Below are 17,445 nucleotides of genomic sequence, written 5' to 3'. Positions count from 1 at the left end.
ATGGAAACAAAGACTTATAATGTAAAGAAATTAATGTTAAAGTAGATATGTACAGGCATTGAGGGCAGAATGAGCATTTTTGCTCAGGTATAAAAATGTTAAAGCTGCTCATACTGGAGTTTGAAAGATAAGTAAATGTGTGTCTGGGGTTATTAAGTATCTAATGGGATGTTCAGATACTATGGAGGCAGTGTCTGAATCTGTCTCTCTGTATGTACCTCCACCTAAATCTGAACATGTGGGGGAGATGGAGCTAGAGGCACTTTACACTGATGATTTATCCTGTTTGTTTTAGGCAGAGGAACGGACAAGATACTTCTCAGTCTTCTATCTCTCCATCAATGCAGGGAGCTTGATTTCTACGTTTATCACACCCATGCTGAGAGGTTAGGATCCTCTCTTGAAAGTCGGTGGGGGAGGGGGAGGGGGTGGTGTTGGGGAAGCTGTGTAAGGCTTTACTCTGGCCAGCCAAAAAGCTGTTCAAAGCTTCCTGGAGTCCATCTTCTCCTTTTATAATGGCTTGGAAATCCGTGATAATTTCTTTTAGTTCGAATTTATCTGGCCAAAAAACAAAAAACAAACAAACCAAAAAAGGGGTGATGGGAGGAAAAGGGATGGTGGTGTCTACATCAAGAATAAAATAGAATAAAATATTGAAGAGTCAAGATCCAGAGTTACTTTTTAATTTTTTCCCCCAATTTTCTTCAGGAGATGTGCAGTGTTTTGGAGACGACTGCTATGCATTGGCTTTTGGAGTTCCAGGACTGCTCATGGTAATCGCACTGGGTAAGTACAGCTAGCAATGGAAAGAAACTAAGAATCACTGATGCCTTCAATTGGAAGAGCGTCTTGTAGGCACTTTACACAAACTACTTCATTCACCCTTCATGCTAATGTTCCAGGTAAGTGTTATTGTAGGAGGTTTCCCTTGACTTTGGAGATAAATTATGAATGAAGTCAGAACTCTTTAAAAAAAAAAAGAGGTGCCCACTGTTCCATAACTGATAGGAAGTTTTTAAGGACCCATAAAAAAGTCAGTCTCTGGACCACATGTAGGACCTATCAGGGGTCTGGGAATCTATAAGTTTGAGAGTATCTCAAGTGATTCTAATGTGTAGTCAAGGCTATAAGGAAGGAATGAGATAATTAATCCTCTCACAAACTAATTTATATCAGTTGTTACTTATTTATTTGCTAAATAGATGGAATTTTCAGTTCTGTGGGCCTTTTAAAGCAGTTTCTAGGTTTAACTATATTTGCCCTGTTCTTCAATGTTCCCAAAGACTTTGTTCTTGGAACAAGGAGAATAAGAAGAGGAGAATAAGTAGTTGGAAAGTAACACAACTTAGATCAAGTGGCATCCTCTTTACCTTAAAAAACCCTGGAAGAGGAGGAGTATATGTGGGTTACTTAGTTTAGGCGGGCCACAGGGAAACTTGGGCATGATTGTTTCTAATCATTGACCTGGAAACCTGTTCTCACTCTGAGACTCAGGGTGACGCCTCCTCGGAAGATAGCCAGTCCAAACACATAAAGGGCTCCAGAGAGGACAAGGAGTCCAGAGACTCCATGTTCAGTCTGCTCATTTTCTACTGGGATTAAATCAGGGCTGGTAGTGATTCTCAGAGTTCTCAATTCCAAGGAAATGTATTCCAGGAAAGCTATGAGCATACACTCTCTGCTTCCTTCTCCCTTCAATGCCAAATATTTTCTCAAGTATTTTTTGATTTTCCACTGATTAGTACTATAACTCCTTCTCTAGGTCATTGCACAATAAGGAAATTTACATATCAAGTAATTGTGAAGCTCAAAAGAGATGCTGCCAGTGAAATGTTTTATAAATTGAAATGTTACATAAGGGATGTCATTATTAGTTGGCTGCTTTAGTTTTCTGAGTGCTATTGATATCTATTATGTGACAGATTTTGTGTTAGGTATTGGGGCCACATTGGTAAATTAGACAACTATACAGTTCACTCTCTGCAGGAAGTTAAATTGTCTAGTAGGGAGTGGAAGACAAATAAGGAAACAGAAATTGATGGTATAGTATGGTCAGTGTCACAACTGAAGAAGGAAAGAGAGAGAGAGAGAGAGTTCATAGAAGGGATGGTTGATTAAGACTGAAAGTTGTAAAATGTTTGCCTAAAGAAATTAGTTCTAAGGGAAGACCTCAGGAATGAGCAGCAATTAACCAAAAAATGGAATGTAAGTGATTCAGAAAGAGAACATGATACTTGTAAGACAAGGTGAAAGATAGTATGATATGTTGGAAGGTCTCAAAGGAATTCAGATTACCTGGAGCATAAATGAGAAAGATAAAAAGAAGAAATTGGCAGAAACCAGACAATGAAGGTTACTTTAAGCAAATGGGAATCAACAAAGAAAAAGGTTTTTAACAGAAGAATGATTGTTAGATTTTTATTTTGTAATGGTGTCTCTGTAATATGGAGAAAGGTTGGGTTTAAGGTGAGGCAAGGATAATATTTATCTTGATTATGGCACTTTGGGCACTCCCTTAAATTTTGTGCTCAAGGCAAGTGCCTTATGCAACTCACTAAGGAGGCCCTGGTAGAATTAACAAGCCTAGGTATGATTAAAGATGTTAAATAAGGGAGAAGATAAGTCAGTGTTGGATGCAGAGTTCTGGCTCAAACAATTGGGTAGATAGTGAGGTTGTCAAATGAGATAGTGAGGGAGAACAGGCAATGTTGATGAATTTTGTTTGAGATATGCTGCATTTTAGGTGTTCTTGAAACAATTATAATCAACAAATAGTTATTTGGAAATAACGGGTTTAGGACTCTGAGGAATTGTTTGAGCTATAGATATAGACCTGGAGTCATGAGTACATGGATAGCAATTAAATCTTGAGCACAGATAAAGAAGAGATAATTAAAATAAGATAAAAGGAAGTCCTTGGACCAAACCTCAAGGCACACAAGCATATAAAGGACAGGCAAAGAGGAAAATTCTACAAATGAAATTTAGAAGGGATGGCCACAGCGGTAATCCTGCTATACTGAATACAAAGAGGATTTCAAGAAGGGACTTGTTCAGAGTGACAGGTGTTATTGGGTGAGAAGCTAAAAGTGAAAATATCCATATAGCAACAAGGATGTCATTGATATGGTGATATTAGACTGATTGGAGTAATTTGGAAGTGAATAAGGTTTAAAAAGTGAAAACAGCAAGTATTTGTGCTGGAATGTGATAGGAATTCAAGAGATGAGATATTGAGCCCAAATATTATTAGGAAGAATCCAGTATAGAAACAGGTTGAAGATGAAAAAAGAAGGACAGTATCATTGGTACGAAAGCCACATGGAAGAATGAGCTTTAGACAGAGGAGGAACATCACCTTCACCTAAATGGAGGAAGGAAAAGATGCATGTGGACACAGGAATTAATGGATGTGGTGACAGAAAATGGAATTTCCATTGAAGACTTCAGTTTTCTTCGTGTAGTAAGCAACTTCATCTCTTAGAGGGAGGAGATAGTATAGAAACACATTTCTGACTCCTTCAGATAAATGACCTTAAAATTTAAGTGTGACATTATCAAGTTGATTACAAGCCATCCTTTATCATAGGGATCAAGGCCTATCCTAGATCATTCTTAGTTTCATAAGCAGTTTATTTCCCATGCAAAATCTTTCTTTTGTATCTCTTCATCTGACCACTTCATTCTCAGCATTATCATTCTTTTCCTGAACTCTTTATTTCAACAATAAGAAGGTCATGATAGATAATGAATGCTGTTTGAAGAAGCTTTGGGGAAACTGAGAGGACGTTGTAGACTTAATCTGATTGAAGATGAAGAAATTATGAAGCTAAAGGGAAAAAAGTAAGGTGACTCATGAGTTCTGTTATGTAAGGATATTGGAAAATGCTACTGGTGACTGAGAAAGCCATCTTTAGCAGAAATGTATTAGAGAGGCATCTTGCTGGAGATGGGAAATTTGTTAAAGGGCAAAATACGTAGAGAGGAACCAAGATGAAATCTTTCCACTGATTTTAATTGAAGCTTAGTAAACTTGAAAAATATGGCACTTACTATTTTATAATCGTAAAAATTTCATAATCATAAAATTATTGCCAATAACTCGAAAAATAAAAGGGAAATAAGAAATACAGATGTAGGTTATGGAAAACAGGAGGAGCTTAAGAATAGAAATGCGGACTGGAGTTTTAGCTCAGTGGTAGAGAGCTTGCCTAGCATGTGTGAGGCACTGGGTTCGATTCTCAGCACCACATATAAACAAGCAAAAAAGGGTCTATTGACAACTAAGCAATGTTTAAAAAAAGAATACAAATGGTACAGAATATAATTTTGTGTAAGAATGATGAATAGTGGTTAGAGCATAATGTACCTAAAGAAGAGTAATGAAACATAAGGTGAGAAGCAGTAGGTTGAGGGAAAAAAAAAATCTTTGCCACTTACTCTTCCATAGGAGATTAATAACCAGAATATATAAAAAAATTTTTAAAAATCAAAAAACTAATAATTTAATAAATGAGCAAAAGATCTAAATAGACTTTTCTCAAAAGAAAAAATATAATTGGCCAACAAATATATGGAAATTTAAAAATATATGCAAATAAAAAATACACTAAGATTTTATCTCACCACAGTTAGAATGGCAATTAGCAAAAATACAACTAATGTTAATTGCTGGTGAGGATGTGTGGGGGTGAGGTATTGGATATTCATGCATTGTTGGTGGAAAGAGAAACTACTGAAGCCTGAAATGGAGCTAACTATGTTATGTGCATTTATGAATATGTCAATATGAACCCCACTATTATGTATAACTTTAATGCAATAATACAAACATTTAAAAAAAATAGTAGGCTGAGGTGTCCTTTGAGGACAGGAGCCATGCCTTTCACCTGTATTCCTGGTAGTATCTAGTACAGTGTATGATGCTTTATGTAGTTGAGAGCATGGATTTTTGAATCAAAATGGTCTCGGGTGAAAAAAAAATCCTGACAATTTCTAGTTGTATAACTTTACACATGGTACTTTTTTTGTTTACTGTGGTTTGGTTTGGTTTGGTTTAGTGATACTAGGGACCAAACCCAGGGCTTTGCACATTCTTGGCAAGTGCACTACCTCTGAGCTACATCTGTAGCCCAAGTTGGTTAATTTTTTAATCTTTGATTTATTTGTGTATAAGATAATGATATGTATATTTTGTCAGGTTAAATCAGTTGATGTATGTAAAATGCTTAATAATTTACATGTTCAAATAACCTTTCCTATGGTAGGTTAATAATGAATTTGAGAGAATCTTTCCTGCTAGGAATTCAGGTAGATTCTGGAAAGAAAGTTTTAATTTGGCATCAGATTTAAAAAGGAAGAGATCAGAGGATAAAAAACAAGTTAGTGGCCATTTCAAAATCAAGGGTAGAAAGTTGGAAAGTCTGTACAAGGGGTGGGAGCAATGGTAACCTAAATGGGGCCAATGGACAGTACATTGAAGAAAGGGGATCTATGAAAGTTGGTAACATCAGATATGAGGACGGAGAAAGAAGAATGAGAAGCCAAAGATGACTTACATCTCTGTGACTACATGAAAGTCTCAATAGATACAAGTTGACTATTTTATCTCTTCTTGGCTTGTAATTTTTATAACATCAAAGTCAGGAAGTGTAATCTCTTTATGAGATTTGCCCATCACTCCTACAGTTCAGCATTGATGCACCAAGTACATCAAATGATATGCTAAGAACATTGTTTTGTGTATCAATTGCAGTTGTGTTTGCAATGGGAAGCAAAATGTACAAAAAACCACCTCCTGAAGGAAACATAGTGGCTCAAGTTATGAAATGTATCTGGGTAAGTACCTACCTTTTGCAATCAAAAGAATAAAGGGATGCTATGCTGAGTGTATACACCTTTGAAAATGGCCTTTTATTTTTCTCTGTGATCTCTGTTCTACATGCATGGTTTTTGACAAGCTGAGACTAATTGATTTTCCTCCATATCTCTACTTAACCATTAAATAAAAAATAGCATAATCATTTTTGAAATTGGCAAAAATATTCTGATATGTAGTTATGTAGATGTTGATGGGAAAAAATATAAATTTATATCTTAAGTATTCTGAAATTCAATGTCTAATGAGATCAAAGAGTTAGAATAGGTCACAAAAGGTATGTGTGTGAGAGGGAAAAGAAAAAAGAATTGGAAAAGGCAAAGAATGGTTTATCTTTTTCTCTCACTTGATATCTATGCTCTGCCCTAGTTTGCTATTTCCAACCGCTTCAAGAACCGTTCTGGGGATATTCCAAAGCGACAGCACTGGCTGGACTGGGCCTCTGAGAAGTACCCAGTAAGTGAACACTGCAGAAGTCTCTTTGCTCTATGGGGTCTTCCAAATACATCTTCTCCTGTGTATTTGACTCTTTTCTCTTTCTGCTTTTGGGCACTTCTGTTCTAAGTGGAACTTCTGGCAATTCTGCCCATTCTTTCTTCCTCCCTGCAGAAGCATCTCATTATGGATGTGAAGGCACTGACTAGGATACTGTTCCTTTATATTCCATTGCCTATGTTCTGGGCTCTTTTGGACCAGCAGGTAAGAATAGTCCTTTTGAAAGCTACTCCTTCTTCCACTACTTTACTCCCATAGAATAGAAATTTAACTTATTAACATTTGTCTGCCCCAGGGCTCACGATGGACCCTGCAAGCCACCAAGATGAATGGGAATTTGGTGAGTAGAAGAGATTTTTGAGAGAGGTTTATTTTTTTCATAATCCATATTGAAGAAAATTTAATTTATTTGTGTTTTTGCCTAAAAATCAATACAGTATCATTTTAGAGGTGTATGTAGCCTAGGCATTAAGCAGACAATGAAATAAAAACCAGAACTTTATCTTTAGAAATCAGGAACATAAGGATGAGAAATAAGTATACCAGGATGTAGCTAGATACTGGGATATCAAATGAAGTGATACAGACCTGGGGTGGAGATTTTCTTCTAGCTAATCCTAGAACATAAGCAGGGACAGGTTTGATTGGTGTTATTACACAACTGGTTCCATCTCTCAGGCATGACCCAGCAGGGGACCTGTGAGACGTAAAACATTTTGTATAAGGATATGGAAAGAATGGCAAAGTTTTAAATATTCTTTTCTCTTTTTCCAATTGCTGTTCTTCAGTTCACTCAAAGTATCATCACTGCTCTCAACTGTTCTACTTCCTAGGTTATGATATTATAGTTCTGAAGAAGACAGACAGGGTGGGGTGATGCCAGAGTCATATTAGCCAGTCTGTTTGAAGCCAGCCTGCTAAATATAATCTTACCTCTCCCTTTCTCTAGTAGTCCAAGATTAACCATGGTGGTCCTCTTGTTGACCCTCTGGAGAACAACTTTGGAAGCACTGTGTCAGTGGGAGTCCTCACCCTAAGAACAATGTCTTTTCCTTTTCATTATTACCACTTACAACTGCAGTTGCTGAAATTAATAAAAACACACCAACTCTATTTTCTCCAAAGTCTAAGGAAAGTATAGTATAGGTTGAGCATCCCTAACCCCAAAATCCATAATCTAAATCCCTTCAAAATCCTAGACTTTTTGAGTGTTGACGTGATGCCACAAGTGGAAAATTCCAACCGTGAAACTTTATTTCATGCATACCATTATTATGAGTATTGTGTGAAATTATCTTTGGCCATGTGTATGAGAAAAATATAAAATATGAATGAATTTCATGGTTAGGGTCTCATCCCCAAGATATTCCATTATATATATATATGCAAATATTCCAAAGTGCAAAACATTTCTAATCCCAAGCATTTCAGGTATACTCAACATGTACACAGAAAAGAATATTCTCCCTTAGGCCCATCAGCCTTCACCAAATGTAGCAAGAAGCCATTCCAAGTCTGCTCTCAGTCCCAAACAGGCAAGATAGTGGTCATCAACCAAAGATCTGATGAATTTTCTTTTAAATGCTTTTGCCTGCTAATTAGCAAGATTATTCATCTGGACTTTTCTTGTCTTCTGCACCATCTCACTACCATTTATTATAATGTTTCAGGGATTTTTTGTGCTTCAGCCGGACCAGATGCAGGTAGGAGACTTCCCTGTAGGCATGTGGATGTGTTTCTTTCCTCATCTATCCCTCTACCTGCAGTATTAGGATTAACAGCTGTAATCTGATGCATTTCTTCTTATATACTGAGGAGGAACAACTGCAGAGATGATAAAATTCTTTTTAAACTTTAAATATTAGGAAAGTAGTTGCCTCCCAATTCCAGGGAGAGTGAGCTTGTCCCCACCACAGGTAAAGTATAATCATTGGATTTCTTTTTTGTCAAGGCAGTGGGTAATGGAAACATTGCCAAAGAGAGTATAAGCCTTTGTTGTGTGGGCAATGAAGTCAGAATCTGTTGATGACTCCCAGTTCCCTTTTAAGCCTCTTGTTCAACAATACCTACTTCTTTCTTCTCTCCTTCCTTTCCCTTGACTATGTCATATTCCCTTTGAGCTATAAAACTAAGCTATGAAAATAAGTCATAGTAGGGGCTTGGGTTATGACTCAGTGGTGGAGTGCTTGCCTAGCATATATGAGGCACTGGGTTCGATCATCAGCACCACATAACAATAAACAAAATAAAATTATTGTGTCCATCTACAACTAAAAATTTTTAAAAAAAATTTTTTAAAAGTAACAGCAGGAAAGGAGAACTCTAAATTTGATTGGCCGAAAAACACACTCAGAGAGAAATTAGCCCCTTGGGATATTTGGAAGGTACTATACAAGGAAAATAGTCTTGGGTATAAAGGGCTGAGAAATGTGGAATCGTTCCATATGTACTAAGGTGAAAGTGTATGTGGATGAGAGTGCAAGCATGCGAATACCAGCATGTGCTCACACTTATGAGAGAACACTTGTAGCTAATCTTTTTTTACCATGCATTGCAGGTACTAAATCCCTTTTTGGTTCTTGTCTGCATCCCATTGTTTGACCTTGTTATTTATCCTCTGATTTCCAAGTGTGGAATTAACTTCTCGTAAGTGCTCACTATACCTTGTATTAACTGCAAACTGATTCAATCTTTGCTCACTTTGATACAGATTCAATACCTGTATGTTTCTATTTAATTATGTCTGGGTTTGGTTTATTGTTTTTGCTTCTATTTTTCCTCATTGAATTATGTGCCTATTAATATTGAAGAGTAGGAGTTAGGTGTAATCAATGAGAGTCAAAGCCTTCACTAGGAATGTAAGTGTGTGATATTGAAGGGGTGGGTCCAGGCTTTATTAAAAGTCAAAAGTATATGAGGGTAGGCTCCTAAACCAACTTGTTGCTTTGTCCTTGAATGTTGCTTCTTCAAAGAAGCCCAGAGTTTTTGATGATAATTAATTCCTTTAAATTTACCATTGTCCCTGTGAAACAAGCGGGGGACAGGGTTGGGCAGAGGATAGAATTATTCCCAATTACTCCTTCTCTCCTATTTTAGAAGTTATTCTTTGTAATAGAAGTTATTCTTTGTAATATTTTCCAGAGGAGGGTTTCAAGTCTCCTTTTAAAATTATTATTATTTTGTTTTATTATTATTATTATTTTATTGTTATTATTATTATTATTTTACCGCATTCAAATGGCCTATCATTTATTTACTCACCACTCACTGAACAGACATCAGGCAGTTCAGGACCAAGTGCTATGCAAATGTAAATCAAGCACAGGTTTTCCCATCCAGGGGTTTACTAAATAGTAAGGGAGCTAGAGCACATGTGAGAATAACGATTACATAGGTAAATTATGTTAAATTCTCTAGGAAGGGAAGATGAAAATGGTAGAAAGGTGTAGAAAAGGAGAGAGTCCTTCCAGTCACCAGGGTCAAAAAAGGCTTTTGAAGAAGAAAATAAATTAAAGCATGTACAGGACCTGATATATGGTAAATGTTCAACAAATCTGGTTGTATTGCTGTTATTTTTGATATTATGACATAATGGATTGGAAAATCATAAGTCAAGGTAGAGGTGGGAAAAGGTGGTACAATTACAAAGAGATGTGCCTCTAGTGAAAGAAGGGGGAGAAGATGTATTAATAAGAGTTCTGGGAAAGGCTTTGAAAAGTAATTGGTACTAAATCAGGAAAGGTCTTTAATGATAGGTTAAGGAGTTTGGAATTCTTACTGTAGAGTCTAAAGGATAGAACAATTCTCTCTCCCTTTTGTCTGCAGATCACTCAGGAAAATGGCAGTTGGTATGATCCTAGCATGCCTGGCATTTGCAGTTGCAGCAGTGATAGAAATAAAAATAAATGTGAGTTCAACAAATCTTAAGCTCCAGGAGGGCAGGACCATATCTGTCTTGTTCACTGTACTGACTTGTTCACTCTTGATTCCCTGGGACCTAGCACAATATTTGTTTTGTAGGAAGTGCATGATAAGTATGCATGATAGGTAAATAGATACGGATGCAAAATGAGGCCCAACTTTTGCATGAATGATTCGGAATTTATTTTCAGGGAATTCCCAAACACTAATATCCAAGATATCTAGCCATCTGTTTAGGGAACACAGGCTTTTGTGATGCCTTTCCAAATACTTAATAGATTATTGTTGGCAGTCAAAAAGCCATTAATGGGGAGTGAAGTGTAAGGTCACGACTGAGTTGAAAAACACGTAGTTTGTTTCCTGGCATTGGTGCCTGCTTCATTGAACTGTTTCCCCCTTCAAGTTACCATTAGGGTTTTCTAAACCGAACACTTCTTTTTTTTTGGGGGGATGGGGGTGCCGGGGATTGAACCCAGGGGCACTTAACCACTGAGCCACATCCCCAGCCCTATTTTGTATTTTATTTAGAGACAGGGTCTCACTGAGTTGCTTAGGGCCTCACTTTTGCTGAGGCTGGCTTTGAATTTGCAATCCTCCTACCTCATCCTTCCAAATTACAAGTGCCAAATGCTCTTCAGAGGGAGAAAACCATGTCCTTTTGACTACATAGGTTAGGTTGTCAGAGCAGGACCAAGTTATGTGTTATCAGGTTCCGGGAGGGTTATTTGTTGGTGATTCTAATATATGTTATTTGTTTTAAGGGAATGGCCCCACCCCAGCCAGGTTCACAAGAAATCTACCTACAAATCTTGAACCTGGCAGATGATGAAGTGAAAGTGACAGTGCTGGGAAATGGAAATCATTCTCTGTTGATAGAGTCCATCAAATCCTTTCAGGTGAGTTATGAACCTGAATGAATCAGAAGCTTTATGTACTGTATTGACCTTGATTTTTTTTTCCTTAACATGAATTGTATCATAAACATTTCCTGTGTTCTTAGATAATTTATGACAACATGATTTTAATGAGTATATAATATTCCATCCTATATATATATATATATATATATATATATATATATAGTTAATTTAAATATTTTCCTATAGACATTCAAGTTTTTATTATTATATATAATCCTATAATGAACATCCTTACTCATGAATCTTTATGAATGCCTCTATTTCCTATGGTACATTCCTAGAACTAACTAATTCAAAGAAAGAAATTATTAGTATCTGATGAGGTCATTCACCCTGAGATGCTATGAAATTGCAGTATCCAAGCTGGGTTAGTGGGCTCGGACTGTAGCTCAGTGGTAGATAGCTTGCCTAGCATATGTAAGGCCCTGGGTTTAATTCCCAGCGATTCCCAAAACAAAAAGTAAAACATACGAAAACATTTTCAAGCTGGGATAGAAGGTGAGTGTAACAGGTACTTCATTCTACAGAAAACAACAAATTATTCCAAACTGCACCTGAAAACAAAAAGCCAGGATTTCCACTTCCATCTGAAGTATCATAATTTGTCTGTCTATACTGAGCATTCGGTGGAGGAGAAGAACTGGTACAGTCTGATCGTTCATGAGAATGGGAAAAGTGTCTCCAGCATGATGGTAAGTTGAGGAATTGCCCATGTTCCAAGTTGCCATCTCAAAGTAGGATGGCTGGCTCATCCATATCAAGGATCTGTCTGCTGATTCAATGTTCTGATCATCGGTTCCCTTTATCAGCTGTTACTGATTTTTTACTTTCCTCTATTCTAGGTAAAGGATATAGAAAACAAAACAACAAATGGGATGACAGCCATCAGGTTTGGATATCAGGCAGACCCCAGGCCACACCATTTTCTTGAATCTGGGGGTCTCTTCTGATCGTTGGGGCTTCAGATGAAGAGGCCTCATTTGACTTGTTCTGAACAGGGATTGTCTCTCCTAGAAGGTCAGGGACACTGGTGTCTGAAAGCATCTTCCAGGGCAGTGAGAGGGAGCTAGGCTTGCTTTCTCATGTGGAATTAAAAAATGACACTATCTCCATATGCCTGTTCTGCTCCACTGCAAATATTTTTCTCCTGTATTTTATCCATTTATCTTGACCTCAAGAAAATAACTAAGTACTTTCTTTCTGTGGCCATGAGAGAGAAATTTAGAAATAAGCAAGTAATCTTCCCTTCAAAGTTGGTAATTGGATATCTGTTGTTTAAATTATTGTAAATCTATAGTGGCATCGTGGTGTCGTTCACATTTTAAGTCAAAAGATTTGATCTTGAATCTAGACAAAGCTGAAGCAAGGGATAGATACAGAGATGCAGCACCAAAGAGGTCACCTGCTGTCTGTGGTAGGAATTAGACACGAGAGAGATACACGTGCCTGTGCCTCCAAGATGAGGTAGCTGTTGTTAAGAAGAGTGTTGTACAGAAGTTTTGATGAAAAATCTGAATTTCACTGAAGGATGGAACAATCATAATAACTTGCTTTTGAATATGCTTCAGGAAAAGCAAACAGCTCAAAATAAATAAGGCAGGAATGAGGCCAGAAAGCCAGAGAACTGAGTCTTACAAGAGGGTGGGTATTTTTTAGATCAGCGCAGGATGATCTATAGTTCAGGAATCAAGCTGTAAGACTCTGAGGAAACTGCCCTTCTTTTCCCGTGGCAGAGACCAAGGCAAAAGCTATCAAAACAGAAATGTACCAAAAACCCATTTCAAGGAATTAATCTAGGGACCTAGGTTCAGAAGACTAGAAAGTTGGTTCTGGAAGGGTTCAACGTTTCTGGAGACTAGAAAACAATAACAAATTACTATGTACTAAGATCTAAGTTTTTCATGAGTCAAATTGGACTTCATTCATGATAGGGTAAGATGTCACTTTTATGTAAATACTTTTATATTTAGTTATCTATTATATTATCTATTATTATATATTATATTATAATAATTATATTATTTTTTAGTAAAGTCTCAGTTGGCGAATTCCACCATTAAGAGGAAAAGAAATTGGATATACCTAAGCTCTATTAGAAAGGAAACTCAGGTTGCAATTGGGTGATCATGACAGCGTCCATCCAGCTAGAGATCTGGTGAGAATGTGACAGATGATAAGTTAATACCCCAAGAAGAAGAAGTTAGAGAAAGTTAAGACTACTGATTACTTCTTACATGTGACTTCATTCATTTGTCTGGATAAGTATGTATCATGAACCTTTATGTACCAGGCATTATTCTAGGCACTGGGGATATAGTGATAGGGAAAATAGAAAAGGTCCCTACCCTCTTTTATCAGGTGTCCTATTTGTATCTGTCTGATTTGTAAATAATTTCTCTACCCTCAGGTTTATTAACACTTTGCATTCAGATGTCAACATCTCCCTGGGTACCGACACCCCCATCAGTGTTGGTGAAGACTATGGTGTGTCTCCTTACAGAACTGTTCATAGAGGAGAGTAAGAGCATTGCCCTGTGGACATTTTAATTTTATCAATAATTGTTTTTAAAATGCTATGTTTGTCTATAGATGGGGAACTTAGGTACATCTGTATAGACAGACTCCTACTGCTTTTCAACTCTTGCCTCCTGCCCTCAGGGATATGTTGAGATCATGGTAGTTGTGATGGCCATGCTGGGTAGTTAACATGGCCCATCTCTGTGAGGTTCACAAACTTTATTATTGATTCTGACTCTTACTCTGTGGGATGTCCCATTGGCACCTCATTACTTAGAATTTACCCACTCAGGTTCACTGTGTTTACCTTATGACCTGTTCCACCAGGTCATAAGATTTGCATGAGAAACTTCACCTGGGCCTGAAATCTACAAAAGATGATTTGTGCCTTCTTTATTCAGATTTAGGACTTAAAAACAAAAAGAAAAACCTTACAGGCAATAAAGAGCTCATGGTCAGAGGCAAATACGTGTCATGAAAATAACTTGTTCCTAGAAGCATCTCTCTTCAAAGAGGTGACTTTGCTCGTGATCAGTAGACAGCTGAGATCACTCTTTTCTCTGGAGATGAGTGCTGAGCCATGCTGCATATCCTAACCTAAACTCATCCTTTTCCAGATACCCTGCAGTGCATTGTAAAACTGAAGATAAGGACTTTTCTCTGAATTTGGGTCTACTAGACTTCGGTGCATCGTATCTGTTTGTTATTATTAATGTAAGTAGCTCACAGCTACCTCCCTTTGCCCCCTTCCACCACGTCCTGGGGTCCTTTTGGCAGGGACGAAGGACAAAGGGAGAAGACTCCAACAAGACAGGGTCAAGTGCTTATTTCTAATGTAAGGTGGCAGTTTCTACAGTGATTTTAGAAAGCCCACTGTCTACAGGGGGAATTTAAATAGAAAATACATCAGCAATCGGCAAATCGTATTGGGAATGGGAAACATAATTCATCTTGAGTCCTCACTACAAGATCACATGATCTACTCCAGTCTCATTATAGCCCTAAGAAACCAAAGCTTATTAATGCAAAATTATTTATTTCTCCTTGTGTGGCTCCATATGCAGGTCTCCTAGCTCTCTAGAAATTTAACCTACTAACTCATCACAGTCTGAAATACCAATACCAATAGTAAATGTCAATTGCCACATGAAGTTTGGGGATCTGTTAACTGATCAGTCCATCAAAAACAATTGTCTCAGCAATCAGGGCAGGGTACTTCTGCATTTTAATTTTGGTACCAATCTTGGGTTAAATTTTATTATTTAATTACTTTTGACACTATTAAAGATAAAAAAGAATGAATAGGAGGGAATATTTCTAGAGGTGTGATGAGAATACCATGTATACAATTTTATATAATTTATTGATTAATTAATTTAATTTGATCCTTTTGGTTATATATTTTTATTACATGTTTGTTGAGATATGATTAGTATGCCATATAATTTACCCATTTAAAGTATACAATGGCTTTTACTATATTAATGTGTTCAATATATGTTGATATGTATTTAATATGTAGAGAGAAAAAACATTCCATAGTGTGCATTCAGTGGTTCCTAATATAACCAGAGTTGTACAATTTGGAACATTTTTCATCACATCATAAAGAAACCTCATATGCTGGGCATGGTGGTGCACACGTGTAATGCTAGTGGTTCAGGAGACTGGGGCAAGAGGATTGTAAGTTCCAAGCCAGCCTCAGCAACTTAACAAGGCCCTAAGCAACTTAGTGAGAATCTGTTTCAAAATAAAAAAATAAAAGGGGCAGTGGATGTGGCTCAGTAAACACCGCTGAGCTAAATCCTTACTACAAAAAGAAGAAAGAAGAAGAAGAAGAGAAATCTCATATTCCCATTAGAAGTCACTCTCCATTTCTTCCTAAACCACTAGTTCTAGGCAACCACTATTCTACTTTCTGTCTATGATATTTTGTAATCTGTACATTTCATGTAAACAGAATCACATGCTGGGCATGGTGGCACATGCCTATAATCCCAACGACTTGAGAAGCTGAGACAGATGGTCCAAAGTTCGAGGCCAGCTCAGCAACTAGCCAGACCCTGTCTTAAAATAAAAAATGAAAAGGGCTGAGGATGTAGTTTAACGGTAGAATGCCTCTGGGTTCAATGTCCAGTACCAAAAGAAGTCAATAAGTGAGTAAAAATAAAAAGAAATCATAGAATGTTTTTGTGTCTGCTTCTTTCATGTAGCATAATTTTCAAGGCTCATCCATCAGTGGTTCATTTATTTTTTTTATTTTTAGTTTTTCCTTTTTCCTCTTTTTTTCTTTTTAAAATTTTCGTTTGTTACTTTTACATTTTTTTAAAATTTATATATGACAGTGGAATGCATTACAATTCTTATTACACATATAGAACACAATTTTTCATATCTCTGGTTGTATACGAAGTATATTCACACCAACTAGTTCATTTATTTTTATTACCAAATAATAGTCTATTGTATGACTATACCACTTTTTATTATTTACCCATCAGTTGATGTACAGTTGAGTTGTTTCTGACTTTTGAGGCTTATAAATAATTGTGCTATGAACCTTCATATACAGGTTTCTATGGGGACATACATTTTCATTTCTTTTGGCTATATACCTAGAAATAGAACTCCTGGGTCACATGGTAACTGTATGGTTAACTATTCATAAAGCTTCCAGGCTTTTCCAAAGCAAGTGCACATTCCCACTAATAGTGTGTACAGGTTGCAATTTCTCTACATCTTCACCAATATGGGTTTCCTTTTTTGGTTAGAGCCACTTTGGTAGTGTGAAACAGCATCTCATTAAGGTATTGATTTGGATTTCCCAGATGGTTAGTGATGTCGTTAGAGAAGATGTTGAACATCTTTTCATGTGCTTCTTGTCCATTTGTATATCTTTGGTGAAATGTCTATTTTGATCCTTTGCCCAATTTCTAATTGGGTTATTTATCTCTTTTATTATTGACTTGTAAACATTCTTTATATATATTAGACATGCCTATTGTCAGATAGATAATTTGCAAATTATCCCACTTAATAATTTGGTTGTTTTTTTAACTTTAGTGATGCTGTCTGTTGAAGCACAAAAGTTTTTAATTTTGTTCAACTTATCTACTTTTTCTTTGGTTGATTATGGTTTCAGTGTCATGTCTAAGAAACCACTGCCTAAACCAAAGTCACAAGGATTCATGCCTATGGTTTCCTCTAAAAATTTTATAGTTTTAGCTCTTATGTGTAGGTCTTCAATCTATTTTGAGTGATATGTAATGTGAGCTAAGGTGTTCATTTTCATTATTTTGTATGTATATATCCAGTTTCCCCAGCACAATTGATTGAAAAGATTTTCTTTCCCTCATTAAACGGTTTTGAAGCTCTTGTTGAAAATCATTTGACCTTAAGCATGAGGTCTTATTTTTGGTCTCTGAATTCTGTCCCATGATCTACATGTCTATCTTGTGCCAATGCCAAATTGTTTCGTTTCCTGTTTCTTTATAGTAAATTTTGTATTCTGGAAGTGTGAGTTTCCAACTTCGGTTTTCTTTTTCAACATTGGTTTGGTTATTTGGGGCCAATGAATTGCCACGTAAATTTCAGGATCAAATTAGGACCAGAAGCCAACTGGGATTTTGCTGGAGACTGCTTTAATCATTTTGGGGGAAGTTCTGCCATCATAACAATATTAAGTTTTCTGTTCAGTAAACATGAAATGTCTTC

General features: G+C 36.7%; 1 protein-coding gene across 3 annotated transcripts in view; it reads left to right on the top strand.

Annotated features, from left to right (window-relative positions):
- The window catches only part of Slc15a2 (solute carrier family 15 member 2), a 34,804-nt gene that overhangs the window by 12,393 nt on the left and 4,966 nt on the right, over nt 1-17,445 (top strand). For all 3 annotated transcript variants that reach the window (XM_027936027.2, XM_071615292.1, XM_071615293.1), the window contains 14 exons: nt 296-386; nt 709-786; nt 5,756-5,838; nt 6,248-6,334; nt 6,488-6,577; nt 6,669-6,713; nt 8,044-8,076; nt 8,931-9,019; nt 10,199-10,280; nt 11,056-11,190; nt 11,742-11,906; nt 12,057-12,103; nt 13,622-13,732; nt 14,349-14,445. In XM_027936027.2, coding sequence (XP_027791828.2) covers nt 296-386; nt 709-786; nt 5,756-5,838; nt 6,248-6,334; nt 6,488-6,577; nt 6,669-6,713; nt 8,044-8,076; nt 8,931-9,019; nt 10,199-10,280; nt 11,056-11,190; nt 11,742-11,906; nt 12,057-12,103; nt 13,622-13,732; nt 14,349-14,445 — 1,233 coding nt within the window. The remainder of the gene's footprint in view (nt 1-295; nt 387-708; nt 787-5,755; nt 5,839-6,247; nt 6,335-6,487; nt 6,578-6,668; nt 6,714-8,043; nt 8,077-8,930; nt 9,020-10,198; nt 10,281-11,055; nt 11,191-11,741; nt 11,907-12,056; nt 12,104-13,621; nt 13,733-14,348; nt 14,446-17,445) is intronic.

This window comes from Marmota flaviventris, chromosome 8 (assembly GCF_047511675.1).
Source record: "Marmota flaviventris isolate mMarFla1 chromosome 8, mMarFla1.hap1, whole genome shotgun sequence".
Taxonomy (NCBI): Eukaryota; Metazoa; Chordata; class Mammalia; order Rodentia; family Sciuridae; genus Marmota; species Marmota flaviventris.
This window is presented reverse-complemented; position numbering and strand designations above follow the sequence as displayed.